The sequence below is a fragment of the Melanostigma gelatinosum genome (assembly GCF_949748355.1).
Source record: "Melanostigma gelatinosum genome assembly, chromosome: 6".
NCBI lineage: Eukaryota > Metazoa > Chordata > Actinopteri > Perciformes > Zoarcidae > Melanostigma > Melanostigma gelatinosum.
Window position 1 is genome coordinate 23,214,871 of NC_136639.1, and position 26,472 is coordinate 23,241,342.

Genomic DNA, 26,472 nt, shown 5'->3' on the forward strand with positions numbered 1-26,472 from the left:
GTTACTAATAATATGAATGTCTCTGTTCTACAACTGCTATTCTACTGTTACTGCTGTTATTACAGTGTCCCATGGCACTGAGCCAGCATTAGCTTACAATTGGAGTTTCTAGCCACCTGGTGCAAATATTCACTCTGCTAAATGCTCCATTATGTTCACCAGATAGTCGCTAACTCTGTCGGCCGCCTGCTGCGGCGGGAAATGAATAGTGAGCGAGCTAAGCTACCAGCTACTCTGCATTAAATGAAGCGTCACTACACTGAAGATACAGAGACATGTAGCAAGCTAAGTTACATTAACCTCCCCCCGTGCTGCTACCTTGATGTGGTGGGGAGGCTTGCGTGCCTCAATGACCCTGTGAGCTATACCGACGGGGGCTTAGGTCCCTGGCAGGTTTAACCATGCCGGGCAGGTTACGGGTGAGGGGTCTGACAAGAGGCGGCACCTGGTCCTCCAGGTTTGGGGGTTGGGCTCAGGGTTAACAGCTCTGTCCTGTAAAATAAGTATTGTTACGGAAACAGCAACAAAAGTATCAAAAGCAACTAGATGTGATGGGTTTCCAGGTGTATCAATTGATAACAGCATGAATGGCAGTGGTCAAAGCCATAAGGAAGCCACTGACAGGAAGTTGGAAGTTCTTCATATCAAGCACAAGACAAGGATAGGCTATGAATACTGCACATTTTCTGGCCAAACACCATCTCAAATCATGAAAGCATGGAGACCATCCAAATGAGAAGAAGATGGAGATGGATAGGACATGTGTTGAGAAAAGATCTTGTTGATATCACAAGAACAGCCTGACATTGGACACCAGAAGGGAAAAGAAAAAGAGGCCGACCAAGAAACACATGGAGAAGAACTGTGGAGAAGGAGATGCAGAGCCTAAACCACTCATGGGGCACCATCCAGCGACTCGCCCAGGACAGACAGGAGTGGAAGACTTTTGTTGCTGCCCTACATGCCAAGAGGCATAAAGGGAAATGATGATGAAGTTACATTAAATGAAGCTTCACTACACTGACGATACAGAGACATGTAGCAAGCTAAGCAACATTAAATGAAGCTTCACTACACTGAAGATACAGAGACATGTAGCAAGCTAAGCAACATTAAATGAAGCTTCACTACACTGACGATACAGAGACATGTAGCAAGCTAAGCTACATTAAATGAAGCTTCACTACACTGACGATACAGAGACATGTAGCAAGCTAAGCAACATTAAATGAAGCTTCACTACACTGACGATACAGAGACATGTAGCAAGCTAAGCTACATTAAATGAAGCTTCACTACACTGACGATACAGAGACATGTAGCAAGCTAAGCTACATTAAATGAAGCTTCACTACACTGACGATACAGAGACATGTAGCAAGCTAAGCAACATTAAATGAAGCTTCACTACACTGACGATACAGAGACATGTAGCAAGCTAAGCAACATTAAATGAAGCTTCACTACACTGACGATACAGAGACATGTAGCAAGCTAAGCTACATTAAATGAAGCTTCACTACACTGACGATACAGAGACATGTAGCAAGCTAAGCTACATTAAATGAAGCTTCACTACACTGACGATACAGAGACATGTAGCAAGCTAAGCAACATTAAATGAAGCTTCACTACACTGACGATACAGAGACATGTAGCAAGCTAAGCTACATTAAATGAAGCTTCACTACACTGACGATACAGAGACATGTAGCAAGCTAAGCAACATTAAATTAAGCTTCACTACACTGACGATACAGAGACATGTAGCAAGCTAAGCAACATTAAATGAAGCTTCACTACACTGACGATACAGAGACATGTAGCAAGCTAAGCAACATTAAATGAAGCTTCACTACACTGACGATACAGAGACATGTAGCAAGCTAAGCTACAGCAACATGGTAAAAGTAGTTGAACCACATCAAAGATAGGTTATTTTGAAGGAACCAACTTCATTCCAAGTCGATGCTATTAATATGAAAATAAATACTATTTAAAATATATATATATATTTTACATAAATTATATGTTTTAGATTTTATGATATAATTAGAGATGAACAAATCACGTTTATACAGCTGATGCAGTTGAGCCATATCAGTCGATATGCAGACGATACCGATAGCAGATGCACACAAGACTCCGGACTGTTCGTCCCGAAGTTAGTCTGCAAACCGTCAAAAAAATCGAAACGATATCCCTGTACTTTGTTATCGTCGCCTATCGATGAAAATTTGCAAAGGAAATGTACAATTCCAATTATTCCAATTAATAACATTTTTATTTAAATAATTGCTTTGATTAAAAAGGAAATCTTGGCATTAGTAGTTTTAATGATGTATTATAATGATGATGCTTAGAGCTTGTGTTATGAAGTTAAACAGGTAACACACATTTTGAACACATCATGATCGCGTTATAATTTGCCTTGGTCAAATAAAATAATGTTACAGAATAGAGCTTGACCGCCTCATAATGTAACTCAAAGCAACCTTAGAGGAAGCAAAGAGAAATGATTATTATGTTTGTCACCATGAGGGACAACTTTCACAAAAATGTTGATTATAGCAAACAAGTTTCCTGTTCGAGCAGGTTTTTTTGGCGGGCCGTGTGGAAGAGCAATGCAGCCACAAGTTTTGCAGTTTTCTTTGGTGTGATCACAGTTACATCTCTGTGTTCACAGTTTACTAGCATTATTGGAACTTTCCCACCGCTGCTCTATGACAGTTGGTTAATGAGAGAAATGTCAGTGATCACAGCAATGCAGAAGTGAGCAAAAAAAATAAAATCCCTAAAATCATACGATACATGATGGCCATGAAATGACCCTAAAAGGCCATGAATTAGAGGCCGGGGTGTAACTGCCAGTGAGCTTGCCTCTCACTCGGCTGGAGGTGTTACTTACTGGAACAGAAGCACAAGGGTACTTTTTCAATTAGCACCTGCTAACCCCACATCCACCCACCACATCACAGCGGTCCCACAGCATAACGTCCTCCTACGTGAGAAGACTTGCCACTTGTGTAAGTATGTGTGTGTGTGTGTTCATCTAGCAGGAAATGACTGCACCTCCGATAATCCCCCCGTTTAACAGGAAGTCACAGCGGGATCAGTCTGTGGAACAGCATCAGTGTGACTCAGCGAATTCAAAGAAGAGACACGTGAGAGCCCCCTGAGGGGGTCGAGATCAATCGGGACGCTTTAGTGATGGAGAGGATGGTCGAGTTGAAACAAACTTCACCACACTCGCATCTTTGATCCGCTGTAATTGAAGGCTTGACTGCCAAAACTCAGCTGTTTTGATGTTTGTGGAGGTGCTTTAATATACTTGTGGTTTTCACCTACAGTAGTAATTTGGAAGAACAGTTCGTTTGTATTATTGGGTGACTTAAGTCTGTTCGGATTCACCAAAGTCTCACATTAACACAAACTGAGGAACCGATCGAGTCAGAGGAAAGCCAGCAGCTCCTGTGTTCTGCCAGGTAAAATTACGATTAGTTTTTTAATGGAGTCTGGTGGCCTCGGTGAGAGCATAAATAACCATTTCGGTTCAGAAAGCGTCTGACGGCAACGTAAAGCAGTGGAAATATTCTGAATTCGTACACTCAAACTGATAGTGATTTTATTTAGGTGGGCCTTTTTGAGGTGACTAGCACACGTTTTGCTGCCGCCCCTGTCCACAGCAGTACCACGCTTTGCTCCTGTGCTAGTACTCCTGTCGTAATACACTGACTATGGAGAAGTACCTCATTCAAAAGTTAGTTAGTGAGGATTGTTATTGTCATATACATACACATACACGAAACTTGACTTCTGCATTTAACCCATCCCTGTATATAGGGATGGGTTATATGGGTATAAGTGGGTATATTCAATATATATGGGTATATTCAACCCCACTTCAAAACATCCAAACAATCCCTTTAAGCTCCCTTCCTGTTGTCAGGAGGTCACATAAAATAAAGACTAAATTTGACTTTAGGGGAGACTCTGCTCTCAGCTTTATGTGACTACACAATAGCTTTTACAAAGCTGTTACAAAACTAGCTCTCCAATAAACATATTTTGGAATAGGAGCAGGAATCTCTCAAAACAGGTTCATGAAGAAGTGCAGTGGCAGAGAGCCACCTTGTGGACAAAATCCATACCTTTCACCTAATATCTAGTGAAATAATGACTGTATGAATGGAATCATGATTTCTAGTGACAATCGGCAGAAATCATGAGAAGTTACCCTTTTAAAAATATCCACAGTTCCAAATTAAAAACGACTGTAATTAATCCGGCTTCCTGATGAACTTCAGCAGGATCCCAGAGGAATTTGAGGCATTTGGGGCAAAGCTGCACAGACAATAGAGAGCTCTACTTCAGCCTCTCTTTCTGACCGACCCAGCAAGAAAGTAGTGCTTTATTTTAATAGCAGGATAATTCGGTTGAAAGCTTAACACTTTAGCACCACAACAGGCCTTCCTACAAATCCCAAGCACCATCAAATGTCTGTTCTGTGCTGCCAGCTTCTCTGGACTCTCCTCCACATAGCAAACATAGTTTCTCTGATCCAGCCAGCCAGCCATGGCAACTTGCAACACTGCCCACATGAAAACTGTCTGACAGTAAGTTATGGTGCCAGACGTGCGAGTAAAAAAAAAAGAAGTTTAAATATAGAGCAGTGCCGACTCACCCTGAGGACCCTGTTGGCTGTAATAACAGGAGGCTCGTCGTTGACAGCTGAAACCTGGATGTACACCGTCTGGGCCGCGCTCTGCTTCCTCAGGCCCGTGTCGTTGGCCGCCACGGTGAAGCAGTCGGCTGAGGTTTCGCTGCCGTCGTGGACGTAGTAAATTAATTCGTGCTCCACCTGATTAAACAAACCACGGAAATGATTGGGGGAGAATCAAAGCAAGACCCAGAGATTTAAGTCAGGTTAGGGTGAGATGAAAAGGGGGTCAACACGGGCTAACTTTGTTCCTTCGTTCAATGTTGTGAACAGGCTAAATGCCTGCAGATTAGGTTTAAATTTGAAAAAATCATTGTGTAAATTGGCAGTGGACATGACAAAAAAATGCAGAGGTTACTTACCGCAATAACAATAAAAAAGCAGTCTAATCACATTATTATTAATATTGCTATACATCATTTAGTTAATAATGAGTTTAGGTTACAAAATGCCTGCACTCTTGTGTTAAATATGAGAAAACAAATGCTTGTAAAATAGCAATGTTTACAGCAAAAATGAAACAGACATGACCTCTGTGTCCATATGTTAGTTACCAGCATAAAAAATATCACCACCACCACACGACATCTAATTATTAATCCAGCAATCAACTGCTGCTCTATTGCTATTTTTCTGTAGCAACCATAGGAGCGTCCGTCATGATCTCTCACCTGCCTCCTGGTGAAAGCGGTTAAGGCCACACCGGGATGTCGCGAGTGCTCAACGTGACCGTGCTGCGGGGCCTCTGTCAGACTATACAGGAAGTTGAGTCCTGAAAAGTGCCGGTTGGCGACTTTGAGCACGTCCTGGGTCAGCGCCTTGGACGCGCCCTCGTTCAGCGTGAAATTGGAGACCTGCAGCGGGATGAGGTGTGGGATGATGTCGACAGACATCCTGATGCCGGTGACATCAGTCACCCCGTTGGTGGCGTCCAGGACGAAAGTGTCGTTCACTCTGTCGGGCTCCGCCTGCACGTACTGGATGTTCCCGCCGTTGACGTCCTCTTGGGTAAACGTCTTGACAGGGGACTGCTGGGATCCTATGTAGCTCCCCTCCGCTTCGACGAAACGCCGGAGAAAGCCATGAGACGGGGCCACCTTGACCGTGAATGTAATCTCTGATGGCAGGTTGTCCTCATGAGTGACCTGCAGCGATCAGAAAAGACATATTCACTGGTTAAATTTGAAATGCTACACGCGCCACGACCGCTTAGTCTTCATTTTGGTCTTGATGTAACGTGGCATCTGTGTAAAACAAAGACTGGTCAGCATTCGGTTTCTAACCTTCCAGAGGCCTTAAAAAGCAGAGCAGTAGATTATCTGACACTGACTACACCGCAACATGCAGGTTGTTTAAAGACAGATTTTAAGAATCTGATTTTTAAAGTTCTTAACATAAAATGTTTCAAATAAAACATTGTGCTCACATTCCACAAGTATACACATCATTGTTATTAATAACAAAATTATAATTCTTAACATTATTAGCCTCTGTAAAGGTGAGGATAGTGACAACTGGTTAAATAATAAAGGAAAACAATATTAAAATTCACTCTAATAAAGTAGATTGTTGTGGTAGACAAATTCTGAAGATATTTAGAACATACATTGCAATATGAATTAAAAAAATGATGGTATTGGTCTTCAAAATGGCCATCATATAATTGGAACCAAAATATAAATTGATGATTAACTACTCTCAGTCTGTCTCTCTTCTGAAACACTCACCTCTAGTTTAGTTCCGCTGATCTTCACTGGTTTTCCCTCCTCCACCAGCAGGATGTTGTGATGCAGCACAATGGGTGGCCTCTGATGACTTTCCAGGTAAACCTTCACGTTGATCCTCACTGCCAGCTGAAGACCTTTAGCGTTCACTGTTAGGTTGAAGGAGTCTGCGAGGTGCTTGCTGTCATTGTGCCGGTAGGCAATCAGCCCGGCCTTAAAGTCAGATTGCGAGAACGACTCTACCTTTGTTTCATTGCGATACAGTGCCCCGTACCTGGGAGTCCCATCCAAATTGAAGACGACCTCCTGGTTGTCTCTGATGTCCAAATTTGATACGACGCTGAAGTTACTTGTGGAAAAGGTTACGGACCGGCCCTTCTGAACCAGCAGGCCGGTGTTGTTGCCGACCCTCAAGAAAGGCTCATGCGCGCTGATGTCTAAAAGGCTCGATACGAAATGCTTTCCGTCCGAGACGAAGAGCACAAACCTGCCCGTGCTCACACCCTTGTGAATGAACAACACTCGCTTTTCTTCCAAATCCTTCTGTCGGAACTGAAACAGCCGATGAGTGGTGTCATTAACCAGCACTAGGTCTCCCATCGGGATTCCACGCCGAGTGTATATCAACTGGCCGTCATCAAAATCTGAGTCAGCATCATGATAACGCAAATCCTCTACATTGAGTATCTTCTGTCCATCCCTTACTACATGGAACACTTTATCAATAACACGTACGGGCTTCTGGTCATTGACTAGCTGAATAGTTATGTTGAAAAATCCTTCTTTGGAGCCGATATCATCTACTATGATCGAGGATTTGAACCCTTGGCTGGTGCAGGCTATGAAAGTGAACTTGTCTTGCGTTGTTTCACTGTCATCGTGGATGTACATTATCCGTTCCTCTAATATATCCTGGTTACTAAAGGTTAAGATGTTGTCGTAGCTGGCATTGGAATTTGACTGGTTAATACGGGCCAGCTTCCCATGCTTGGGGCTGCTTATTACTGTGTAGTACATATCCTTTGTGCTCAAAGTCTCTGCAAACAGGTCGTCTTTCGTGATACGTTTACTTTCTCCCTCCTGTAGTGAGAGTCCGTCATTTCTCATGAACAGGCTGTTGACATCAGCTTTAATGGAAAACCGAAAGTCATAGTACTGTGACTGAGCGTGTTTGGAAACCAGCTGAAATTTGAACCTGTCATTTGTATCTTCATAAGGCCTGTCGACGAGCGCGTAATGCACTTTTAGATCGGTTACATCTTTTTGGCTAAAGGTTGAATTCTTCCCCAAGACTGTGGCGTCGAGCAGGAGCTTCCCTTTCTTTGGAGTGGCGAGAACACGGTAATGAATGTCTTCCTCTGAGAGGGTCACGCCTTCAGCTGTGGCAAAAAGATGCTCAGAGTCCAGTGTCACTTTTCTAATTGTATCCATGTCAATCATAACATTCCTCACCAGGTGGTACTTTACCCACTTCACAGTGATTGGAAAGAGGATTTCAGTGGTTGCCCTAGCAGCCACATTAACTTTGCTCTTAAAATAATCAGTGGCGTTGGATGTCTGGATTTCTTGATAGGTGCTTACATACCTAAGGCGCTCTTTTTCGAGAAGTCTTTGGGAAAACGAGTCAGTAGGCCTCCATTCACCGCTGGAGTGAAGTCTTTGGAGTTCTCCATACTGAGTGGGTTCAATGATATCAAACCGGATGTCTACGATTTGTTTCACAGTATTGGTTTGCACAGCCAGCTGCTTTGAACCAAGTATAGCCGCCTCTCCTTGAATGATCTCAAGGCCTGTGTTGTTGGCAATCTTATACTCCAGCGCTACAGCCATGACCCTTAGGACCACAGTGTTGCTGACCTTTTCCCCATCGCTAACTCTAAGAACTATCCTTGAGTTTCGAACCCCTGCGTGAACATAGAACACCCTCAGTTCCTCCAAGTCTAAATATGAGAATGAGGTCACTGCCTTGCCAGGGTTGTTTTCAATTTCCAGATATCCTGCATCAGCATTTAGGTTCCCAAGCACAAAGAAGACAAGGTCGGTGTAGCTGCTGTCAATGTCTGTGGCTTTCAGGACATCAGTGGTGAGGCGTTTCTTTGAGTTCTCCAACAAGACAAAGAGATTTCCTTCAGGGAGACTCAATTCAGGTGCATCGTTGGTGGGTGTCAAGGTAATATTGTAGCGGTACAATTTGCTGCTCTTCAGATAATCAGGAACTTGCTTTCTACTGCTAGAATACATTGAAAACATGAATAAGTCATCTGGTTCCTCTGAGCCTCCATGGATATACATCACTCGTCCATGCCAAAGGTCCAACATGCTGAAGGTGTTCTCCTCTTGGTCCTGATCGACATCAAGCCTTATCTGACCACGAATTGGTTGCTCCCGGATTCTGAAGATGATCTGGGACTGTCGAATGCCAAGCTTCTTGAAGTCTAAGAGTATCTTGATGTGTTTGGCCTCGAGAGATGCTCGACCGCCTTCCTGAACCACAAGACTTTTGAGCTGCACAAAATTCGAGCCGTACTTTTTGTCCAAGCCCCTTGCGAGGGTGGACGTGTGAAGTGACGGTGTTGGTGTCACCAAGCAAAAGAACGGTACCGGAGCACTTGTTGGACTCACAGTGGTCGAGGGTTCTGGTTCTTTCTCTGGCTCACAACCAACCGAGATATCCTTAGTGACTACCGTGTTGGAGAGACCGGTTTTCACTCCATTGACTTCAATATTCTTCAAACATCCTTTAAAGGAACCTCCTCTGACACGCTTTCCAGACACAGAGACAAGCCCCACCTTTCTGACTTCGGATCTAGTGCCATCATCGATACCTCCAACAAAAAGATTACCTTTAAGCTGAAGCCCCTTTGAACCAGAGCTAATGCTGCTTTTCACTATCTCTCCATCAACAGTAAGCTCAAGGCTTTTGGAACTGAAATGCAACTTGACAGAATGCCATTTCCTGTCATTGATGAATGTGAGGGATCGAAGCTCGGTTTTGGTTCCACCTTTCCCAACAATGGCCACTGGCAAACCTTCCTGAATCTCCACAGCAACAAAGTCCCCCTCTCTGGCGGAATTGTAAAGGATAATTCCCTCTTTGGCTGAAGTGTGCACAACACACTCGAATATCGCTTCCTGCTGGGCGTTCCAGGTTGGAACAGAAATGTAAGCCCTGGAGCTGAAGAAGCTGATAGGGTCCTCCTCGGTGGCAAAGAATTGGGGACTGCAGCCTAAAGACACTTCATGGACATTCTTGAATCCGGTATACGGCCTCAGTGTTGACAACAAGTCGTGTTCGTTGAAGACCACCTCGTCCATGCAGCCTCGGAAGCCGATCAGGTCTCTGGGGAGGTAAAGTCTGTCCAGGCCTCCTGCGCCTCCAACATAGAGCCCATCCAAAATGTGGAGCTCGTGATGGGAGCCTGGCATCTTTATATCTGTGTGAGAGTTCTTGTCGACACTCAGAGTGACGTTGTGCAGCACATGGCGGACCTCCACAGAGTGCCAGGCCAGGTCGTTGAGCTGGGTGCCTCTTTCTGACTGTAACACCACCTCCCCCGATCCAAGGTCCAGTTTCAGCTGAGGGAAGAAACAAAACAACAAGATTACAAATGATGCTACATTGCATGAATAAAAAGGCAAATGTACTGATCCTAGAAGTAATTCCATTGAGAATCAGGCTCATCAGTTATGAATATATATTTTTTGTTATGTCCCACATTCAGAATGATTGCTGTTAGGTTAGCGACGTGCCTCTAGGAATGGTAGTGTTGGTCAGATAGTCCACCACTTGAAATACCTCAAGAACAATTGGATGATTTGCCATGACATTTTGGTACAGACATTCATGGTCCCTAGACAATGGATGGACAATGGAGATTTGATCCCCTAACTTTTCCTCTTGCACCACCACACATTTGTTGGTGGTATTTTTGTTTTTTAGTAACATTTCATAACTGTTGCACGGATCGCTGTTAAATTTGGTACTAAAATATCAGTTTTGTCCAGAAGAGGAATCCTGATGGCCTCTGTGATGCCTCAACTTTTCTTGATATTACCGTTAAATGAATGTTGAATAAAATGTCTTGACAACGACTGGATGGATTACATTTTGTAGACATTCAGGATGAATAGTAATTACGTCGTGATCCTCTAATGTTTCATCTAGCGCCGTTATCGGGTCACGCCAAACTACTATGGTGAACATCGTAAACACTACACCCACTAAACATCAGCATGTTAGCAACCTCCCTGTAAACATGGCTGACATTAGCATTTAGCTAAAAGCAGAGTACAGCCTCACAGTGCCTTTACCATAGCTGTAGACTCTTGTTTAAAAATGCATGTACAGGTTTGGTATGATTATGAAGATTGTTAAAAAATAATATTTTAACATATATTTATCCATCATTACAAATTAAATTATCTTAAAATATGTTCATTGTATCAGATGAAATAACAGTTTGTATAACCATAAGACATTATGGCTCAAAAGACTTAAATGACTAACTGCAGACACCGTGACACCTGGAAAGGGAAACACAGTACTTAGACTGCTTGTATTATGATGTCACCTGTTGTTGTAACAGTGAGCTTTGTCTGCGATTTGAAGCAGGAAGAGAACGATCACCTCCTTGCCTGCAGCTATGTCCGCAGAGCATCATGTCACCATCTCAAACTAACGCTGCATTTAGGTGACGTGCTTGTTGGGGCTTGCTCCTGAGTCCCTGCTATTCATGCGTGGGCTTCCAGGGGCCGACGCTCACGTCTGACTCACATGGAATGAGACCCCGAGCCCGAGAATAACTTGTGCGAGTGAACAAAGCAACGTTTGGTGACCTGTGCCAGTTTAAGGAACGGGGGACGAGCAGCTCACTCCTCATGCTCACTAAAAAATGCAACGCAGTTGTGAGGCATTCCCGGTAGCGCCAACAGAAGCATTAGCCACAAGGATTTCTCGAGTTTTGATACACAAAAAGATATGATGCATATCTCAGGACTTCCTGTGTTTCATATGAAAGTATCTGCACATTAAATAAAAGGCTTCCCACAGTACATCTGTACATTCTGTACATGTATTGCATGTTATGTTTTAAAGGCAGATGAATATTGTGGCAATATTAGTATTATAGAAGCAAAAAACTACAGTACTTCTTTTATAATATAGCATATATAACTATATAAAGATATAGGCTATAATTTTTCTTGTCCATTAAATCAGAGCTCAAATGATTAATAAATGAGTCAAATTAATATTTTCATACAAACGTGTCTTCTCATATATGAGGAGTTGCTGCTTTACTTTGTTCTATATTATTCTAAATTGAACATTGGACAGTTGGTCAGACGTAACAAGACATTTGAAAATTGTAATGTAATAAGGACAATTACTCAAAATATATATATATTAATCTTAAGTCTCAGCCCTTTATTACATTATATTATTGAGTGATTATAGTTGCTAAAAAAACAAGCGCATACAAGCAGTACGGATGGATGAAGAAAGAGATTATGAAATTGTTGGGGGAGGCGGTATGAGGCAGAGCAAATCACCTGGAGTACATGTACAGTATCACCACACAATGATCACTCCATTACTCAAACACAACAACACAAAGATCTGCTGCTTTCATAATCTCTTTAGTTTCCACTGTGACAAGTGACTGGTATAGAGTTAACACTCAGCTGACACCAGGCAGGCTTGTCCGCTTGTGTTACAGTGTCGAGAGAGTGACACGGCCATGGAGCCAAGCTTAAGGCCGTTATAGTGTGTGTGTGTGTGTGTGTGTCTGTCACGTCTTTCCATACGTGTGCATGTGATCAAGCACAAAAGATGATCTGTGTGTATTGCATGCATGTGTGCGGTCATGTGTGCCTGAACGTATGCGCTCATGCGCTGGGGGCCACGGATGTACCCACCTGCAGGCGACCGGCGTGGAGCTCCAGCAGGAAGTAGTCGGTCTGGCCAGTGGCCAGGAACAGCAGGCCGCCGGCGCTGGAGGTTCGGAAGCGGATGCGCAGCGTGTTACGGTCGGACGACTCGGTCGCCTTGAGCTGCACGAAGCCGTCGCCGTAGAAGGAAGCTGGAGAAAGAGACATTAAAGAGAGGGGGGGGGGGGGGATTTAAAACAAAAAGACAAATGACAGAGGACAAAGAGGGAGAACATGTGTGTGTTCAAAACGTGGTGCTCACTGTCTCTTGCAGCCTGATGAATAAATACTGAACACTAGAAAACAGAACAGAAAGTACAGTAGCACAACACACAGCCATTGTGGTCAAGCATTGTGGTCTTAAAATAGCCAACATATGACATTTAGATGTAAAAGTCAGGCTATTTATCATCCTGCTCGTTCTTTAGAAGTGGCGTGTGTGTGTGCGCGGGAAGCACACACACACAAACACACACACACATATTTAAACACAGCACACTGCACAACAAATTATACCTCGCCCCGATTTAAAAGAATGCTTGTAAGATTCTCTGCTGGGCCTCGCCCTTCCTGGTGGGCCTGCTGTGTTTGCGGCCTGATCATTTACACGCATCACAAGTACGACAAGAGTGCAATTATGAAGTGCTTTTACGTGCAGAGTAATAACCTCCTCTGTAGGAGGACACAAAACATGGCGACAGAATTGCAGGTTTTGTGTGTGTCTGCTCGAGAAAGTTGCTCGCGGACTGTCCGGATTGGTAGGGATGACATAGCTTTTTTCACATTTTAATTGAAAGGTGTTTGACTTTAATGCCACAACAGAGGCGGAGGATGCGCACGGGGGAGCTCGGAGGGGAAGTGGGACGTGTTCGGGCCTGCCCTGCCCCGACAGGAACCTTCAGACTGAACTTGAAAGGCCCTGACGTCCCCACAGCGCCTCGTGTTCCAGAAACAACTGTGGCGGACGGACCCAGCTGTTTCTCCTAACCTCACCTCCCAGCCACCTCGTGTTGCCCTGTAATCTGGCCCAGCACGCTCTGAAGGGCGCTCTGAAGGGCAGCTCTGAAGCGCAGCTCTGAAGCGCAGCTCGTGCCCGAGCACCAGCAGCTCGCTACTTAACGGGAGCTGATTGAGACAGAAGACGATATAAATCAAGCTCAGCTGTCAAACATGACACGCATCTTGTGCTAATAGGAAAAGAAACACGTTGTTTACAACATGCACTTAGACTTTGAAATATATATTTTAAGTGCTAAATTAAAAAAAACATATATTGTATACCGATTAGCAGAAGAGAGAGTGGTTTGTTTCCCTCATCTCCCTGGCCTTCTCAACATAATTGGCTGATTTGACCCATTTACGAAATCAATTTTTGTATCTTTGAGACGAACAAATCAGCTTTTTCCTCCTCCAGACTGATATATCGCCCAGTTTCAACAAACCAAATCTCAACTGGGCCTTTGAAGATCTTCTCAGATGAATTATAAACAACATAATTTTACAAATTGCAAATGTATACAGTTTAGGTTTGGTTCGGTTCATCTTAGAGGAATCTTTTGGAGGATGCAACTGCTTTTATTATCAATTACTTTGACAATTGTTTCTTGATTCGACTATGAATGCCAGAAAATTGTGAAAAATCGCAATTTCCTAAATCTTGTTTTGACCGACCAACAGTCCAAAACCTAAAAACATTCAGTTCACCATCAGACAGGACAAACATGCAGCGCATTGTCACAACTCAGAAGCTGGAACCAGTGAATATTCTGCTGGAACAGTGACTTAAAACAATAAATCAATCGTCCAAATTATTAATTTTCTTTCAACTGACTAACCCTGGCAGCCCTCTAATCTTATTTATGATTAAAATAATAAAAATTGAAATACCTCATCAACCCCACAGCTGTAAATCAAACTGATCTTGTCTTTTGATTAAGACTCATTGAGTTATTAATCACAATAAATACATGTCTAGTCAAACAGCCTATCAAGTGACTACATGTTCTCCAGCTAACCGCACACTGGTGCTCCCATCAGCCAGCTCTGGTGCGTATTTGTGCTCAGTCAGAAAGCAGCACTGCTTTGCACCAATTCACACAGAGATGTGAATAATCAAGTAAAGGGCAAACACAAGCTTAACAAAGTTTGGAATATTTTTAAAAACATGTATCCTCCAGGTGCTTGTTTTTAAAATTTTATTTTTTGAAACCAAAGACAAATAAATATAGTTATTCCTGCTGTTTGTTTAAATGAAATGAACTTTAATTAACATAGCAGTCAGGTGTTAAACAAACGTATCGACTGGCCCACAGAAACAGCATGCAGCGTGACTCGTCCTTCCTCTGACCCAGAGTCAGACTGACTGACTGTCCTTTCTCACACATCATGGTCATTCATCTGACTGGCTCTGCTCAACGGGGAAGGGAGCATTTCCGACAAAAAAACAACAAAAAAACTGGCCAAGAGGAATGCAATGCCATTTGTTCCCTTAGATTCACAGGGATGGACATGGATGCTCAATTGTATTTCGGCGGTTGTCGCGGTGACGTTAAAGCCATATGATTGAGTGTCATGTTTGGTTAGAACAAAAACAACACAAAAAGGTCTTCCCCACAGTTTACTGGATTCTTGAAAAGATGGAGAGAGAATTTTAGCTTTTTGTTGTTTTCGACATACTTGGCTACTCACATGCTGAAACATGGACATATTTAGGAGGGGGGGGTGGGGGTGTAAATGAAAGAGCAGTGTGCACTGCCGGAAAACAACACCCACACATAAGCAGAAGAGGTGTTTGGAGGTCGTTCTGTAATGTAATGCATGTTTCTGGGGGGGGGGGGAAACTTCACAAAGAACAAAGCCAGTGACCTTTCAGCAAACACCCGCTTTCATGTAATTTGAGGGCTGAGAGCAGCGCTCAGCACTGTGTGCTCAGCTCTACACAACACATCGGACCGACTGAAGTGCCTCTTTGGGTGTTTTTGTGGACTTTTCATGCCACTCTGGAATGCTGATGCATTGAGGTGAAACAAATGTCTGTACTGTAGTTATTGTTTTTCAATAAAGGATATGGTGAGACTGAGTCGTGAAATAATTCCTGATTATCCCCGGGGAGGGAAGGCAGAGCCTGGATGAATGCTGAATTCAGATGACACATGCATGGATCAAATCAACCAGAGGCTAATGAATGCCCACATGGATGCAAATAACATACATCTGAAGCTGTGACTCATGAAAAAGCTCCCACACACCCACACACACATACTGAGTTCTCTCGACGCCTGTCCATTACTTTAATTTCAACTTGAGTGTGCTGTTGTCACACAGTCAGATTGCATCACAGTCCCGTTTGCGCCGCTCCCTGTGATAAGGTAAGAAGAGGCAGTGCACGTACTGCGCGTGCACCGCGCACCCACAGATTATCCCAAGTCATTTATCTGAGATGAACACTGACGTTAATGGCCTCATTAATTTGAGAAAATCATGCAGAATCAAGCTGGATTAAAAAAAAAGCTAAACATGACTATCTGTGGTTGCTGTGTGAATGAACCCACCAGCCAGACCTCATTCACAATCTGATCGATTCTGTTGAGGTTAACATTTGTAAGACCCGTGCACCTCTAGTCTACAGCAACTCAACAGGAAACATGTAACAATCGTCGGTAAGGTGATACAGCGAGCCTGCTTTTTGGAGGCGCTGCTCGTGATGATACAGAAATAGTCTGCTGAAGCCTGCACATGAAGGAAATCACTGTCAGCCATTAATGATCATGTGTACTGACCACTGAAGTGGTGGTTATAACAAGTCGCATTCAGGGTGGACGTAATTCCTCCGTAAACAACAAACACCTGAAGGAAACTCGTCAACATTAGCCACTATAATGATATGGTTTTGAGATTAACACATCGGCATTGAAAGCACCATCAAATTAGATTATCCCTCGTTTGTTTTCATTGAGAAAAAAAAAGAAAATTAAAAAGGTGTAAAAGTTGTTACCTCCCGACGCCAGCTCGAGCAGGAGCGACCACCAGAGCAGACCGCGGAGCCACAACTTCTTCTGGGTGTTTTTCACAACAGAGTCCATCTTTGTTCTCCCGGTGGGAACGCGAACGTTACCGGACATGTGCGGTTACATTTTAACAGACATGTTTGTCACTTCTTCACGCTTCGGCACCGTCAGACACAACAGTTGAGTCGTGCAGCTATGCAGGCTGAAGTGGACTGGACTGAGGCACCGACAGAGGTCCTCGATAAACTCCGCCTCGTGCGCGTGTGTGTGTGTGTGTGCGTGCGTTTGTTTGTGTGCGGGTGTGTGTTCTGCTCCAAGAAAAAAAAGCATGTAAATCTTAGTTTTCAAAATAAAAGCCAGAAATATGAGTGGAAATATGAGATTTTAACTAACCGTATTTGTATTGTACGTATTTGGATGTATAATTGTGAAATAAATCAATTTGAAAGAGATATTTGTGTTGATCACATTACAGGTACATTTTACTTGGCATTTTTTATTTAACTCTCCAGGTTTCAGTTTAATTCAAGGACAAATAAATTAGGATTATTAAAGGTGTTTGGTTACCTCCTCCTTTCGTGTTGTTTTTTTTGAAACCCTCAAGAACTTAATTTTTTTCCGGCTTTTAATTTGAGCCAATTTTCCTATTCGGGGTATTATTATAATTTAATATCTGCAATATGTAAGGGGCATTTACGGGGTGACAACCCCTAAACGAGACTTACATTTTTCAATGAAATCCAAAGATGTAGTTATCGATAAATCAAAAATGTTATTCTTTTTTTTGTTCAAAAGATCTATTAATATGTTTAACGTCATGGAGACATGAGTGTGACCTCCATCCACGGCTGGTGACATGTTCAAACTTTCAGCTTAGATATGAGTCACTTCATGTGAAAAGTGGATATAGTGTCTGCGTCCTAAAAGCTCTGAAACCTTTCTCGAACAGCTAAACATGTAGTTTCCACGTGTATAGATAAGCATCAAAAAGATAACTTTTGTGTGGGCACATGTAATAAAGGTGATACAGTGGAAAAGAGTCCTGTCTCTGTATTAGGTTGTTATTTTTTCCCTAAAAAACGGCAGCTAATTCCCGGTTCACTCATATGGTGGTGGTTATAACATTTATTTAGCAGCTTTTTAATTCAAGTTAGATTAAAATGACTAGTCGCTACATTTTCAAGTCGAAAGAAAAAATGAATAAAGCTGAGGAGCGTCTTGCTTTCATACAATATTCTTCCCAGGTGGTGACCTCCAGATCAAAAAAAGTGATGCCAATTTTGAAAGTCCCGTAAACTTGCATTCTTTCCACTGGCCAGCAGGGGGCGACTCCACTGTCGTCAAAAAGAAGTCTGATTATATAGAAGTCTATGAGAAAAGAACTCTACTTCTCTCTGGATTTATTCCCTCAGTAAATATTGTAAACATGAATTTATGGTCTCAATATCTATAGTTTCCAGTCTTCTTCAATACAGCATTATGTTCATTACGTAAATCATGGTCCATTTAGAGTGAAATAGACCATAAAGCATTGGCTACCTTGTGACTGACATGTCGCTACCACAGAGTTATCTGTGTTTTTGTCCTGCAACTTTAACCCTTTCACGGTGTATTTGCAGTTCATGAAAGTTAATTGTATATTTTTGGTCACTGTAGGAGCCATTAGTTATATTTGTTTACATTGGGAGCCTACCTCTGGTTGACCATGGGACGGGTGGCAGTGTGGATTAGTGTGGCAGGTAATTGGTATGTGGGGCACAGGTGCAACAGACAGCTAATGATGCATGGGTGACGGGGAGATCACACATTTGTTTTACAGCACGCAAGACACACCAGAGGGAGACCAGGAAGACAAGTTATATCATATCGTATTATCATCTGTAAACGGAAATTCTAATCAAACGCAAACCTCACCCAAAAGTGAAAGAGCCTGGAATCTCTTTATTGAAGCGAGTAAAGAACACGATCTTCTCCTGCACCCAGCCGAGTGGCTAGTTGCTGGAATCAGTCACTATAGTCACCACTATAGTCATGAGTAAAAATGTCTTACTCATGTTTTAGTTGTACTTCGTGATGGTTCCAAAAACCAAGATGGCGCGGGCCAAAATGCCTAACTCGAGGCTTCAAAACTGCATGTGTGACGTCACGTAAACTTTGTCCACTTCTTATATACATGATATGATTCTGCCTTCCTGACTCAGTCATTTTCACAAAGTCCAGTTCATGCAATAGATACCAATCAATATGCATGAACATTTTATGGTATAGCCCACATGAAATATGTTGTAGCTCAGTATAATCTGGGCACCACTGACACATTCTAACCTCCAAAGCAACATAAGGAATATTGTAATTTCCAGTTTATGCCGAGTCCCTGCAGCAGAATGTAGCCATGGAAACATCTTTCATTCCTTTTAAATGTGTATGTATGTATATTATGTAGATAAATGTGTAATGAAATGCTCACATGTTCAGACTGCATGCATTTGAATGTAATCATGATGTGCATGTTGTCTTGCATGATATTGCCTGCTTCAGTGGAGTTTTGTACATCTCAACCATGTATATTTATTATTTATTATTACCTTACTGATGATATATGTTAAAAGTATGGTATGTATGGAACATGTCAGATACAAAATTTTAAATACAAGCATATTGTAAAAACAATGTACAATTGTGCAACTAACAATATACATGATTTTAAAGTTGTTTATATATATTAGTACTTACTGCAAGTGCTGCTGCTTGGCAACAAATACAAAACAATAATCAGTTCCTTCACGTGGGTTTAATGTGTCTGAGATGAAGAAATCGTTATTCAAGAAAATATATTACAATTTCATTTAATAAAAACATGCAGGTTGATTGATCAAAATGTTGGAGTGTCATTACGACATGTCGGGACCACATGTATAACCAATAAGCATTACTGATTTTGTTGTCATTGTTATTCTACTACATCCACTTCTGCTGTTATTATTATTCGTCGTAATTTTTCCATCATTATATTGCTTGCTACTCTCATTACATGAATAATTTATGTCATATGCATTGAATGTGTTGTAACTTTGTTATGTTGTTCGTTCTGTACACGTGACATCTGTCACACTTGTGTCCATCCTGATAGAGGATCCCTCCTCTGTTGCTCTCCATAAGGTCTCTTCCTCTTTTCTCCCACTTAAAGGGGTTTTTGGGGGAGTTGTTCCTGTTCCGATGTGAGGGTCCCGGGACAGAGGATCTCACATGTGTACAGATCGCAAAGCCCTCTGCGGCTATTTTGGGCTATAGAAAATAAATTGAATTCTCGTAACTGTACTCCTATATAAGTATTATGTATTAGTGTGTTTTTCATAAGACTGTTATCGATTGATTTCACTTTACTCTGAACTGGCTAACATCTCTCCAAGACAATAATAGAATGACGTCATCCAGACTGCAGTCCACAAGGAATGTCCTTTTTCAAGAATGTAGATCAAAAATCAATCAGATTGGATTTACAAAATGATCATCTGTTCAAAAACATAAATCATGATCATGTAATCACAACCGAGTAGAAATCAAGGCTAAATATGATTCATGTTGCGGTAATAGAGCAGGTGATGTAAACAAAGTAAGAGTATGGCACAATCAGTAAATACTAGCGATGGATGGATGGATGGATCCGATGGGTCGTCAGCAGGCCCCCAGCAGTTTCCTGTACTCCTGTTTGATGCAGCTGTAGATGGGATGGTAGAAGCGGCGGTCCGGCACCATGAGGTCGGTGACGATCTCGGTGTGGTCCACCCTGGGGAGCAGGTAGAGCGACACCGTCACGGACAGCGAGGTGAGGAGGTCGCAGAACTTCACGGAGGAAGCGACGGGCACGATGATGTCGTCGGCCCCGTGGAGCAAAGCGAACGGAGGCACTCTGGCAAAACCAGAGAGGATCATGGGTGTTTAAAAAAAAAAAAAAGAATAACAGATGCAACAGGTTTCATAAAGATAATTTCACCTGTCCAGCTTGTCCCGGCTCAACTCCTTCAGTAGGTGTGTTGGTGAGTAGTACGGGAAGTTGTCCACTCCATTCATGGCTTTATGCATGGTGGAGACGTACTCCACTGCTCGCTTCTGCTCGTGCTCGTAGTGGTCCATGACGTTGTACACGCCGCTCAGACCTGTCAGAAATATGGCAGATTACCATTAATAAATCCAGGCAGTGAATCCAAGGAAAATAAGTAGATTGAAAAATGATTAAAGCACTTTTGTGTTTGAAGACCTCGGGTCATAGAATACATTCATGCGACGAAAGCATCTTTGTGGCATGCATGATTGTATTAAAGTTGAGTTTACATAAGCTTAAAACACGGTCAACACTGAAACAGTGATGCTCACCAATGACTCCTCTTATGGCCAGCGTGACGTCCCACTGCTGGCTCGCCTCTAAGAAAAGCTCCTCTCTTGCATCGATGAGAAACAGCGTGGTCAGTGCGCACAGATGAGCACCCGCCGAATGGCCAATTAATACTATGTTGTCCTATAAATGGCAGGAAAAAAAAGACATGTGTAATGACATATTATCTACAGTGAACACTGAGCGACTGAGGATCAGGGCTCCCAAAACATCATTATTTTGTGAGTTAATTAGAAACTGAATAGAATGATTGGCTCAGTTTAGAATGTATTCATGATTTGCGTTCAAACTGTGAGAACTGCACACTTAAAGGGTTGCTGGTGTTGATATTGTCATTTCTTATCAAAATGGCAAAACCATCGCCATCAACTGTTTAAAAGTCAGCCCTGATCTTTCAGGGCCAGTTCTGAGATAGAGCCGACCATTTGGCACTAATCTACGCCATGAAATAAAATAACGTGAACAAACAAAACTGTGACTTGAGTGTGTAGATGAAACATTAAGTTGTTTGATTTGACTCATTTAGCTGCTGACTAGTTAGTGTCTTGTCTCATTTGTGGTCAAACAAACAGTAAATCCATCAAATTCAGTGCCTCGTGCAATATCACTATTTTCCAAGCTACCATAACTGTCATATTTGGCTTTTGACATAATGAAGTGGATGTGGTTTCATCTCTCAGCCCCTCAGACCTGCGGGTGAAGTTACACTTTAAATTTCCCATGAAATTGATTCGTGGTTTTCATTGTACTCCGTGTCTGGACAACATTTATTTTCCTGCATGAAAAGGGATTTTGATGATTGGAAAGGATTTAGGAAAATGTAAGCTACCTGCAGGCTTTTATATGAATTTATGACACCTATAAAAATTCTCCTTTATTTGGTTTATAATAAATGGTCAATGTTACCCTCATAATCTGACGGTTTTCTTCAGTTTTCTCAGCAATACGTGAACATATTTCTTACTTTATCAAAGTTGAACTTCTGTCCACTCTCTTGGGCCCAAACCAAGCAGTCGGCAATATCTTGGACCATGCCTAAAACGTTCGCCTGGATCAGCAATCAGATGGAACCAGCAGTCAGTCCCGATACCACAGTAACATTTATGAAATTTATTATCTGCAATTCCTACCTATACCTCACAAAGTTATGAGAAACCGTTCACATTCCAGTCATTCCTACTCTACATATGTGCTGCAACCATCCAATAAGACGACGGAGTGTTGCTCTCCTACCTGTGGATAGACGAAGTAATCAGGACAAATGACAGTTGCGCTCAGTTCTTCGGCCATCTGCCTCGCCAGCAGACAGTAAATGGATCGATCTCCGGAGCCCCACGCGCCTCCGTAGATGAACACCACCAGCGGAGCGGGCACGCCTTTGGACCTGTCCACGTTGGGAGGGTGGTACAAGTCCAGCTTGTTGCTTCGGCGGCCAAATGTGATGCCCTTTGTGTCCAGACAGACAATACGGTGAACTTTGACACAATCTTTAGGGTGTTGCACAACACATTTTCCAGGGACCACATCGAGTCAAGCAGTGAAAGCCGAGACAAACATAAAAGTAAGATTATTTCATTTTAGATGTTTACTAAAACGTCTGCCCCCCTACAGTGGAAAGACACTTCTTCGTCACTCGTCGTTAACACACCTTCTCGTAGTGCTTGCGGTTCTCCTCATTCTTGTACCATGACTTCCACTGAAAGTAAAGTCTCCCGTATTGCAGGTATTTGAGAGTCTCCAGCACAGCTTTGGTCAAACAGTATATTCGTCTGTAGAAGAGGCCAAAGATGGAGGTGGATTAATAACAGACTCTTCTTAACGAGTGAGACAAGAGGAAGAGATCTGGAGTATTTTACAAGTTACCGTGGTTTCAGAGCTTCTATGTACTTCTTATATCCGGGCTTGTTGGGCCAGCCATAAAGCCACTGGGCCGCTAGAGAGATGGAGTAAGGGAGGCCCACCAACAGGACCCCCACCGACACAGGCAGCGACATGTGATGTTTCAACCCTGACCTTCAAAAGAAAAAGATATACATATATATATTAGTATATTACTCTTTCAAAAGTTATATCACCCAATGCTCTTCAGAATGTGGTTGAGAGGCTCTTACATGTTCTGGTTCAGTCCGTCTGTCTTGCCTACAACAAAGAAGAGAGAAACCTTGAAACATGTGTTACGTTGTTATCAGACAAGCAACAGGTTGAGTGTAAAATGTTCAGTTGTAACTCCTGGCTTCATTAATGCTTAGTAAATAATTGACTAATGTTTTATAGTTCACAAATGAGCTATTACATGCAAATGTGGGGCTGGTAGGTTATAATCCTCCAGATATTTTACTTTTTATTTGACCAGGTAAAAGTTCTAATTGACCTCTGACCTTGTAGAAAAATACTGCAGGGCATCTGGACCAAAATAATGGTGTTAATAACTTATTAACATTCACAATCAAAGATTTGATGGATTGTCAAAAATAAAACGTTTTGACATTTCTAATGACAGATGAAGTAGTTTTGCTGTTGGCTTATTAGAAAGTGAGACACACGTGACCTTGTTATTAGTTACTTATTAACTAATTAGAGACACTTGTTACCCATAATTCATATTTGAATATGTTAATGACTTACCAGCCAGAGAAATGTGTCACAAACTTGAACCCAAACGTTTTAATGATTGGCTTGTGACGTATCTCTAGAGCAGCGGTTCCCAAACTTTTTAGGCCGCGCACCCCCTTCTACATCCCGACTGGGTTCGCGCACCCCCCCCCCCCCCCCTTAATAAAAAAAAAAAAAAAGAAGCAACAGAGCCTTTTAAGCCTTCATAGCCGCATAAGAATCAGACCAATGAGAGAACAGTTTGCTCGCGCGCGGCATTTGTTTACAAGATTTAGTCCGCTGTTAAATGTTGCAGTGTGAACACAAACCGAACAAAGGAGCAACTGCAACAAAGCAAACGAACTGAAGGTGTGAAAACGCCCTGAAACACTGCAACAAAGTTTCAATAACTTTCAGTGACACAAGGCGTCACTTTTAAAGAGCAATACGGATGCGAGGACACACGCACAGGCTCAGAGGCAGATTATCACATTTAATTTACAATTAATGAGCGACTAATGTAGCCAGGATGTCTTCGGACAAAGCATCGATGCGGCGCGACACAGTGTTGTTGGACACCGGGATCATGCACAACTGTTTTGATTCTTTCTGCCCAATCATACATTCCACCATCTCTCTGGCAGCTGGCAAGCTCACGTCTTCGGCGATTGTGTGCGGTAGCCCCTTTCTCGCTATTCTGTAACTGATATGAAGCCGTAGTGCGTCATTTATAGACCAACACATGAATGAGACTGCAGTTGTTTTTGTCTGTTTTGTAACTCCTCCAATTTCGATATAAAGAATGTAAGGGGCTTTTGACTTGCACTGGCATGCTTGGTGTTCAGGTGGCGACGTAAATAAGAGCTTCAGACTGTTAGCCAGAACCTCACTGCACACCACGCACTGTGGCTTTGGGGAATCTGCGTTGCCAATCCAAGTGAAGCCCAGACACACATACTTTTCATCATATTTCCTCTTTTTTTCCCAGTCTGATGCTCACTCTCGTTTCCTCTTTTTCACCTTGACTCCGCGATGGGCCGATGTGCTCCCGATGTGTCTGTGCTGCACCTCTCCGTTCCCCTCGCCTCCGATTCCTCTCTCTCTCTCTGTCCCTCTCCTCTTTTACGACTGATAGCTTCAGATGTCCCACCTGACAGTTTTTAAATTAAAATTACATTTTTTTTAAATATTTAATATTATTACACCATCAGACCGCCATTACACTTTTCCTCTCGCGCACCCCCTAGATGCAGCTCGCGCACCCCCAGGGGTGCGCGCACCCCACTTTGGGAATCCCTGCTCTAGAGCATTAGTAAATGGTAAAAATATAAATAATTTATAACTCTATTATTTATAAAACCTTAATGATGGGTGACTTAGAAAGTGGTACCCGGCCAGCTTTCTCTAAGTGTGTACCGTTAACATGGCACCCTCTAGTGGGTCTCTATACATTAACACCGTCGCTTATCAGAAGCTTCATCTGTTGAAGAATAACACAAAGAAGCACATAACCCTTTGACAATGGCCACTAACGTTACTTTATAAATTGGTATTAGCTAGCTAGCTATGAGCTACAGTGAGGCTACAGTATTGTATGTGAGGAAACATCATTTTGCGTTCCTCTGCTTTTCACAATTCCGTCGTAAAGCTAAGTAAAACGTGACCTATCTGAACACCATGTGAACGGAAGGACTGTTCCGGTGGCGTGAGCTACGCTAGAAGTAAAGTTTACTTCACGTTATATAAGATGTTTTTGTAGCTTAACTTATTATTTGCTTCGAGAAACAAAGGAAAGGTCAGGAAAACAAACGTAAACATAGCAAAATATAATCATATGTAGCACTGAATGCCTATGTCCCGGGTTAATGTGGTCCGGTATTAAACCCTTAGATTCGGATGAACCGATGCCGCGGATAACCTCGTTACCTGTCCTCCAGAAGCCGGCGTCGGCCACACACGTACAAAGAACAAAAGTATCCGGCTAAAGCAAGAGGGAAATCTTCCTTAACTTCCGGTGCTGCTCCGAAGTATCGTATGCCAGGTGATTGCAGGTTTTTTCTATGAAAAAAACAGTAGATAAAATACAAATAATACAGAAGCCATGATCGCTACATTAAAACTTAATTTATTAGAGCATCTCTGGGTGTACCCAAATAAATAAACAAACAAAGCGACATGCATCTGTGAAGTTAATTCAGGAAAATACGGATTTTTATCTTGTTGTACTCAACAGCTCCGCTCTGATAACCCGGAAATACATCCACGAGAATGACCCCCTTTATGCAGATAGCAGAAAGCCAGACAATGGAAACCGTAGTTTGACCCCCCCAAATAAATCGTAACTCAAGGTCAATCTACAAATTTATATTGGAGATTTTTAACTAGATCTCGCAGTCGTCATGGATATAGCTCAATTGCTACCTGCCCCCTGCAGGTATTGACAGCTGATGGCAGCATAATGACGCCAACCGCTGAGGAAGACCATGTGATGTTGCTGAAAGCACAAAAAATGTCTAAAAAATTTCTAAAAAAATCAGTCAATGGACCTCGATTTAAGATTACTATTATTTTTTAACTGGTGAATTTAAAGCCGCTAAATTGCACTTATGTGAAATTTCAGTTAATGGTCCCATATGTTTTTATATAATCTCTCTCCAGCAGGGACGGGTTGTGTAATGTTTACAACTCACAGCTGTACTGAATGGTAATAGAGCACTGAAAGATAAAATAAAAATAACTCGTGTGAATAAAATTAAAATATATTATATTGAAGAGAAAATAATTCATATTTCGCTCTGTCTTGACCAATCACGCGTCCCTAAATGCCATGGAAACGGACCTGACCAAGGTTACTTAAGGCCGATCAGAACTTTCTGACTGTAAGTAACTGTACGGGACTGCATGCGCGTGCACCATCTCCTCCACGCGCTGTGATATGCAACTCATAAACTGGGAGAATAATGAGTTGTAGACTAAAGCGGGTACTGTGGTCATGTTGGATTAATGTATCCATGTTTCACTGTGCGTCATGAAGCACGTAGCTCAATGCATATTAATTAAACACGTTCACGCTGTTTACTGCAAACCATTGATCGTTTTGTCCACACA

The 26,472-nt window shown here is 42.4% G+C and overlaps 2 protein-coding genes across 2 annotated transcripts in view; both read right to left on the bottom strand.

Moving 5' to 3' along the window:
• Positions 1-16,454, bottom strand: part of cspg4ba (chondroitin sulfate proteoglycan 4ba) — a gene marked incomplete at its 5' end in the record, with an annotated part of 28,107 nt that extends 11,653 nt beyond the window's left edge. The window contains 5 exons of the mRNA XM_079269606.1: positions 4,685-4,861; positions 5,392-5,865; positions 6,448-10,020; positions 12,361-12,524; positions 16,367-16,454. Coding sequence (XP_079125732.1) covers positions 4,685-4,861; positions 5,392-5,865; positions 6,448-10,020; positions 12,361-12,524; positions 16,367-16,454 — 4,476 coding nt within the window. The remainder of the gene's footprint in view (positions 1-4,684; positions 4,862-5,391; positions 5,866-6,447; positions 10,021-12,360; positions 12,525-16,366) is intronic.
• Positions 16,455-19,155: 2,701 nt separating this feature from the next.
• Positions 19,156-25,368, bottom strand: LOC306779136 (uncharacterized protein). Its single transcript, XM_079270924.1, has 9 exons — positions 25,291-25,368; positions 22,884-22,911; positions 22,636-22,785; positions 22,421-22,541; positions 22,006-22,218; positions 21,737-21,820; positions 20,754-20,895; positions 20,374-20,536; positions 19,156-20,289 (listed from the first exon to the last, which is right to left on the bottom strand). Coding segments are annotated over exons 2-9 (1,110 nt in total). The 5' UTR covers positions 22,886-22,911; positions 25,291-25,368; the 3' UTR covers positions 19,156-20,054.
• Between the last annotated feature and the right edge of the window lie 1,104 nt (positions 25,369-26,472).